Source organism: Perca fluviatilis, chromosome 16, assembly GCF_010015445.1.
Source record: "Perca fluviatilis chromosome 16, GENO_Pfluv_1.0, whole genome shotgun sequence".
NCBI classification, from domain to species: Eukaryota; Metazoa; Chordata; class Actinopteri; order Perciformes; family Percidae; genus Perca; species Perca fluviatilis.
The window spans coordinates 4389676-4397175 of record NC_053127.1 but is presented as its reverse complement, the minus strand read 5'-3'; the positions used below and the strand labels follow the sequence as shown (position 1 = coordinate 4397175).

Genomic DNA, 7500 nt, shown 5'->3' with positions numbered 1-7500 from the left:
GTGTTCAGGTGCATTCTGGGCGTGCTGGTCTTACATGGGAGGTGTGTTCAGGTGCATTCTGGGGCGTGCTGGTCTTACATGGGAGGTGTGTTCAGGTGCATTCTGGGCGTGCTGGTCTTACATGGGAGGTGTGTTCAGGTGCATTCTGGGCGTGCTGGTCTTACAGGGAGGTGTGTTCAGGTGCATTCCGGGAGTATTGCTATCTTGAGGCAGTGGGAAGTGATGGCACCATTGACCAACAAAAACCTGGTCTAAAGTCAATAACGCAGCATTTCATTGTTATTTTAACAGAGCATTAGTAAGATGCTCCTAGGCTCCGTAACACCGCACACACACTATACGCACACACACACACACACACACACACACACACACACACACACACACACACACACACACACACACACACACACACACACGGTCCGATAACTTCAGACGGACGTACGTACCGGAGATCTTGACCCTCTTGACGGTCTTGGTGGAGTTGTTGGTGACGTGGACGTTGACGCTGATGGGCTCTCCGTGGTAATACAGCTGCACACAATGCATCATGGGAAAAGAAGGCATTCATTAGTGTAGTCCTATCAGGACAATGTGTCTATATTCAAAAACAGGAGAGAGCTTGATGAAAAGATGGATTAAAAAGGAAAAAGGAAATAGCCACATTAAGCCAGGTTATCTACAGTGAGAGAGTTCAGGCTGGTGGTTCCAAACATAGGGCTCGGACCCCCCAAAAGGGTCCCCAGAGAAACCTGAGGGGACACTAGTAGTAAGCGTGCATTCACACACGAAAACACAGGTCCTCCCTTTCATGCCTGTGTGTACAGTATGTGTGTGGTGTGTGTGTGTGTCGGTGTGTCTGTGTGTACGCATGTGTGTGTGTGCTTCTCTGTGTGTCTATATGTGTGTGTGTGTGTGTCTCTGTACCTGTGTGTGTGTCGCTGTGCGTGTGTGTGTGTGTGTGTGTGTCTCTGTGCATGTATCTCTGTGCGTGTGTGTGTCTCTGTGCATGTGTGTGTGTCGCTGTGCGTGTGTGTCTCTGTGCATGTATCTCTGTGCGTGTGTGTGTCTCTGTGCATATGTGTGTGTTTGTGTGCATGCGTGTGTGTGTGTGTGTGTGTGTTTGTGTGCTGTGTGTGAGTCTATATGTGTGTGTCTGTGTGCATGCGTGTGTGAATGTGTGTATCTCTGTGTGTGTGTTTGTGTATATCTCTGTGTGTGTGTTTGTGTGTCTCTTTGTGCGTGTGTGTGTTTGTGTGTATCTCTGTGCGTGTGTGTGTTTGTGTGTATCTCTGTGCGTTGTGTGTTTGTGTGTATCTCTGTGTGTGTGTCTCTGTCCATATATCTGTGTTTATGTATCTCTGTGCTTGTGTGTGTGTGTGTCTCTGTGCATATATCTGTGTGTGTCTCTGTACGTGTGTGTGTGTGTGTCTGACTGTGTGTCTGACTGTGTGTGTGTGTGTGTGTGTGTGTGTGTACCTCTTTGTCCAGAGAGGCCTCCAGGTGTGTGTGTGTGTGTGTACCTCTTTGTCCAGAGAGGCCTTGTGGGGGGTGGGGGTGTGTGTGTACCTCTTTGTCCAGAGAGGCCTCCAGGTGTGTGTGTGTGTGTGTACCTCTTTGTCCAGAGAGGCCTCAGTGTGTGTGTGTGTGTGTGTGTGTGTGTGTGTACCTCTTTGTCCAGAGGCCTACAGGTTGTGTGTGTGTGTGTGTGTGTGTGTGTACCTCTTTGTCCAGAGAGGCCTCCAGGTGTGTGTGTGTGTGTGTGTGTGTGTGTGTGTGTTTGGGTACCTCTTTGTCCAGAGAGGCCTCAGGTGTGTGTGTGTGTGTGTGTGTGTGTGTGTGTGTGTGTGTGTACCTCTTTGTCCAGAGAGGCCTCCAGGTGTGTGTGTGTGTGTGTGTGTGTGTGTGTGTGGGGGGGGGGGGTACCTCTTTGTCCAGAGAGGCCTCCAGGTGTGTGTGTGTGTGTGTGTGTGTAATCCTCTTTTCAGAAAGCCTCCAGGTGTCTGTGTGTGTGTGTGTGTGTGTACCTCTTTGTCCAGAGAGGCCTCCAGGTGTCTGTGTGTGTGTGTGTGTGTACCTCTTTGTCCAGAGAGGCCTCCAGGTGTCTGTGTGTGTGTGTGTGTGTACCTCTTTGTCCAGAGAGGCCTCCAGGTGTGTGTGTGTGTGTGTGTGTGTGTGTGTGTGTGTGTGTACCTCTTTGTCCAGAGAGGCCTCCAGGTGTCTGTGTGTGTGTGTGTGTGTGTGTGTGTACCTCTTTGTCCAGAGAGGCCTCCAGGTGTAGGGATCTGTCCGACATGAGGAAGCTGCGGGTGGTCTCCACCATGGGCTGAGGCCCGGGCTTCTCCGGAGCGTACTGGACCTTCCTGATCACCAGACGCACCGAGTTCCTAAAAACAAACACTTTATTTACATCTGACCGCCCACAGTAACACGTGTGTGTGTGTGTGTGTGTATCTATCTATCTATATATACACACACACACACACACATACACACGTGTGTGTGTGCTTCGCCTTAGAGCTGCAAATATGAATGGATCAGTGGTCAACTATTAAACTGATTCCAACTATTAAACTGATCTCCAACTATTAAACTGATCTCCAACTATTAAACTGATCTCCAACTATTAAACTGATTCCAACTATTAAACTGATCTCCAACTATTAAACTGATTCCAACTATTAAACTGATCTCCAACTTTAAACGATTCCAACTATTAAACTGATCTCCAACTATTAAACTGATCTCCAACTATTAAACTGATCTCCAACTATTAAACTGATTCCAACTATTAAACTGATCTCCAACTATTAAACTGATTCCAACTATTAAACTGATCTCCAGGCTGAACTCACCTCTTGTGAATCTTCTCTTCTATCGACTTGGCACAGAAAGCTCGGATCTCAAAGTCAACGCCGCACGCCTGCACACACACACACACAGGAGAGAGGAGAGACCTCATTCTGCTGAGTCACATCAACACACACCGAGTAGTTCACACTACTTTAAATACAGGAAAACACTGACGTATGTGTGTGTGAGAGAGAGTGTCTGAGAGAGAGAGAGAGAGAGAGAGAGAGAGAGATGTGCATGTTTGTGAGTGTGTGTGTGTGTGTGTGTGTGTGTGTGAGAGTTTCAGTGAGTGAGTGAGTGAGTGAGTGTGCGAGTCTGTGTGTGTATATATGTGTGTGTGTGTGAGAGAGTGTGTGCGTGCATGCATGCATGCGCGCGTGTCTATGTGTGTGTGAGTCTGTGTGCGTCTGTGGGTGTGTGTGTGCGTGTGTGTGTGTGTGAGTCTGTGTGTGTGTGTGTGTGTGTGTGTGAGTCTGTGTGAGTGTGTGTGTGTGTGTGTGTGTGTGTGTGTGTTACCTTCCCAGTGTCCTCTGGGCCGGGCTGTAAAGTGACTGAACACGGGAGGTTCTGAGGAATCTGAAATCAGCAGAGAAGAAGAGAAAGATAACCACAGTGGGTTCCACGTCTCCGTTTCGGAGCTCAAACTCAGCAGTGGGACCTTTCCCCAAAACTGAACACCAGAGGGCAGCGTTCCCATGATCCTCACACAGTCAGGGGGACATTGTTGTTTACATGATTTAAATCAGGGGGGGTTAAACTCAACTTCCCAGAGGGCCACACTGGAAAATAAGAATCACATCAGGGCCCGGACATGTTTAGTTTATTGATAGGCTTTTATTTAATCCAAAAAGTCAAATATATTTGACTGTATTATTGCACGTGTCATATTAGTCTTCTCACTCACAGTTTGGTCGACATAAAGTCATAAAGAAGTCAGGAGAAAGTTCCTCAGCCATCATAGAAAAGAAGCGCCCAAAAACGTCTGAAAAAGTGGCAAAAACATCAGAATAAGTGGCAAAAATGTCAGAAAAAGTGACAAAAATGTTGGAAAATGGCAAAAACATCAGAATAAGTGGCAAAAATGTCAGAAAAAGTGACAAAAATGTTGGAAAATGGCAAAAATGTCAGAAAAAGTGACAAAAATGTCAGAAAAAGTGGCAAAAACATTGGAAAAAGTGACAAAAACGTCAGAAAAAGTGACAAAAAGGTTGGAAAAAGTGGCAAAAACGTCAGCAAAAGTGACAAAAACATTGGAAAAAGTGGCAAAAACGTTGGAAAAAGTGGCAAAAATGTCAGAAAAAGTGAAAAAAAGGTTGGAAAAAGTGGCAAAAATGTCAGAAAAAGTGACAAAAATGTTGGAAAAAGTGGCAAGAACGTTGGAAAAAGTGGCAAAAATGTCAGAAAAAGTGACAAAAACATTGGAAAAAGTGGCAAAAACATCAGAAAAAGTGACAAAAACATTGGAAAAAGTGGCAAAAACATCAGAAAAAGTGACAAAAACATTGGAAAAAGTCACAAAAATGTTGGAAAAAGTGACCAAAACATCGGGAAAAAAATTACAAAAATGTACAAAATCTAGGTGGGTATTGTGAACCTAAATTGATATCCGGACCGGATCCTAATCTGCGAGGGGCCGGATTTGGCCCGCAGGCCTCGAGTTTGACACGTGTGATTTAAATGGATCTAACTAACAGCCAGAGCCCCCACTGTTTCTGCAGCAGAGAGCTCAGGCTCCAGGCGTCCACGCGCCGGCTTTCAGCTGTAACAGAGAAATGAGGGGTGATGTTTTGGGCAGCAGAGCGAGCTGCAGAGCAGCGAGCTGCAGAGCGAGCTGCAGAGCAGCCGGAGCTGAGCGAGCTGCAGAGCAGCGAGCTGCAGAGCGAGCAGAGCGAGCTGCAGAGCGAGCTGAGCGAGCTGCAGAGCAGCGAGCTGCAGAGCGAGCAGAGCGAGCTGCAGAGCGAGCTGCAGAGCGAGGCGAGCTGGGAAGGAAGGTAGAGCTGAAGGAAGCTGAGCGAGCGAAGGCAGAGCGAGCTGAGCGAAGCTGCAGAGCGGAAGCGAGCGGCAGAGCAGCGAAGGTAGAAGGAGCAGCTGAGATGAAGCGAGTGGGAGAGTAGCGAAGCGCAGCAGCGAGCTGCAGAGCGAAGGAAGGAAGCCGAGCGGAAGCGTAGAGCGAAGGCAGCCGGAGCGAGCGCTGCAGAGCAGCGAGCTGCGCTGCTCTGATTAGAAAGCCTCGGCGCTGAGGGATCAGAGAGGTCTCAGAGTCAGCGAGGTATGAAGGTGAACCTGGGATGGCTGCAGGTGAAGCTATTAATCTCCCAGAGAGCTGACGATAAGCCTCCGAACTGCAGGAAATTATGTTAAAATATGGTTTAAAAAAAACAGCCCCACAGAGATCCTATAGAATAGGATTTTAAAGGAAAAATGTTGTCATATTTCAAGTTAAAAGTCGTAATAAATCAGGAAAAGAAATTGTAATATTTCAAATTAAAAGTCGAAATATTCCAAGATTTCTTTTTAAAATATCTTAAGAAATAAAGTTGTAATAATTCAAATTAAGTCATAATAAATCAAGAAAAAAATAAATCATATGAAAAAAAAAGGAAAAACGTAATATTTCAAGAAAAAGTCGTGATATTTCAAAATAAAAGTCGTAATACTTCAAGAAAAACGTCTTAGCATTTCAAAATAAAAGTCCTGATATAAAAAAAAAAGAAAAAGTGATATAAATTCAAATTTTGAATATTTGTTGACAGCCCTAGTTTCTTCTTAATATCTTAAGAAATAAAGTTGTAATAATTCAAATTAAAAGTAGTAATATTCCAAGATTTTTTTTATTTTAAATATCTTAAGAAATAAAGTTGTAATATTTCAAATTAAGTCATAATAAATCAAGAAAAAAATAAATCATATGAAAAAATAAAAATAAAATCGTAATAATTCAAGAAAAAGTCGTGATATTTCAAAATAAAAGTCGTAATACTTCAAGAAAAACGTCTTAGCATTTCAAAATAAAAGTCCTGATATAAAAAAAAGAAAAAAGAAAAAGTGATATATATTAAAATTTAAAATACTTGTTGACAGCCCTAGTATCTATTGGTGGGTGTGGCCTGGGCACACCCACCAATAGAAACTCTTCTCTCAACCATTTTTGACTCTCAAAACTTTATGACTTTTTGATTCACAAAAAATGACAAACTTGTGTTTTGACAGTTGTTTTTTGTCATGTTGTTTTAGCACAAAAGGGATACGAAGCCATCGACAGACGACCAAAAGGAACGGGGCGTTACCTTGGAAACATCTGGGACAATATGATAAACACAACTCAACACTAGAACATAGCTCGATTTGGTTTTAGACATTTTAAAAAGGAAGAACGGTTACATAATATATCTTTAATCTCATTTAAGGGAAGTCATCTCCGGAGGATTTACTCACAATTTCCTCTCACACAAAGTGCATGTGGGGTGTGTGTGTCTGTGTGTCTCTGTGTGTGCGTGTCTCTGTGTGTGTGTGTGTGTGTGTCTCTGTGTGTGTGTGTGTGTCTGTGTGTGCGTGTCTCTGTGTGTGTGTCTCTATGTGTGTCTGTGTGTCTCTATGCGTGTGTGCGTGTCTCTGTGTGTGCATGGGTGTCTGTGTGTGTGTCTCTGTGTGTGTGTGTGTGTGTGTATGTGCGTGTGTCTGTGTATCTATGCGTGTCTCTGTGTGTGTGTGTGTCTCTGTGTGTGTGTGTGTGTGTGTCTGTGTGTGTGTGTGTGTGTGTGTGTGTGTGTGTGTATGTGCGTGTGTCTGTGTATCTATGAGTGTCTCCGTTTGTGTCTGTGTGTGTGTGTGTGTGTACGTGCGTGTCTGTTCATGGGTGTGTGTGTGTGTGTGTGTGTGTGTGTGTCTGTGCGTTTGTGTGCATGTCTCTCTGCGCATGTGTGTGTGCATATCTCTGTGCGTGTGTGTGTATCTGTGCGTGTCTGTCTGTGTGTGTGTCTTTGTGCGCGTGCATGTATCTGTGCGCGTGCATGTATCTGTGCGCGTGCATGTATCTGTGCGCGTGCATGTATCTGTGCGCGTGCATGTATCTGTGCGTGTCTGTCTGGGTGTATGTCTGGGTGTATGTCTGGGTGTATGTCTGGGTGTTTCTGTGTCTGTGTGTATCTTTGTGCGTTTGTTTGTGTGTTTGTGTGCATGTCTGTCTGTCTGTGTGTGTGTGTCTGTGTGTTTCTGTGTGTATCTTTGTGCGTTTGTGTGTGTGTGTGCATGTCTGTGTGTATCTCTATGTGCGAAGGGGAAGTATTGTGAATAAAAGCTGAATCATACACCAGTTTATTGCCAAATAGTTTGAGGAACTAAGCGACTAAAAGTCCCTTTATTTGCATGTCACTGCTGATTTTAACACACGATGAAACGACAACACAGAGTGGGTTCTGTAATAGCTGACTTCCTAGTGTAAGAGGAGATCAGATTCTCCCTAAATGGAGTTAGGAGACCTGGTCCTGGAAGAGGACCTGAGCCTGAGGGGGTCCTGACTTGAGACTGGAGGGGGGTCCTGGGAGGAGAAGGACTCACAGTGAAGTAGAAGGGATGTGCATGCTGGCCCAGTTTCTTCAGCAGGCGCTCCTGCAGCCGGCTGTTGGCTTTCTTCTCCTCCGGCACCGG

At 45.1% G+C, this 7500-nt stretch overlaps 2 protein-coding genes across 2 annotated transcripts in view; one reads left to right on the top strand and one right to left on the bottom strand.

The window, feature by feature from the left end:
- The window catches only part of LOC120544555 (E3 ubiquitin-protein ligase Siah2-like), a gene marked incomplete at its 3' end in the record, with an annotated part of 540100 nt that overhangs the window by 424697 nt on the left and 107903 nt on the right, over positions 1-7500 (top strand).
- Positions 1-7500, bottom strand: part of arrb2a (arrestin, beta 2a) — a 45188-nt gene that overhangs the window by 6768 nt on the left and 30920 nt on the right. The window contains exons 6-10 of the mRNA XM_039778419.1: positions 7411-7500; positions 3370-3429; positions 2856-2923; positions 2252-2387; positions 450-534 (exon numbers count right to left, since the gene is read on the bottom strand). The exon at positions 7411-7500 is cut by the window's right edge and continues 9 nt beyond it. Coding sequence (XP_039634353.1) covers positions 450-534; positions 2252-2387; positions 2856-2923; positions 3370-3429; positions 7411-7500 — 439 coding nt within the window. The remainder of the gene's footprint in view (positions 1-449; positions 535-2251; positions 2388-2855; positions 2924-3369; positions 3430-7410) is intronic.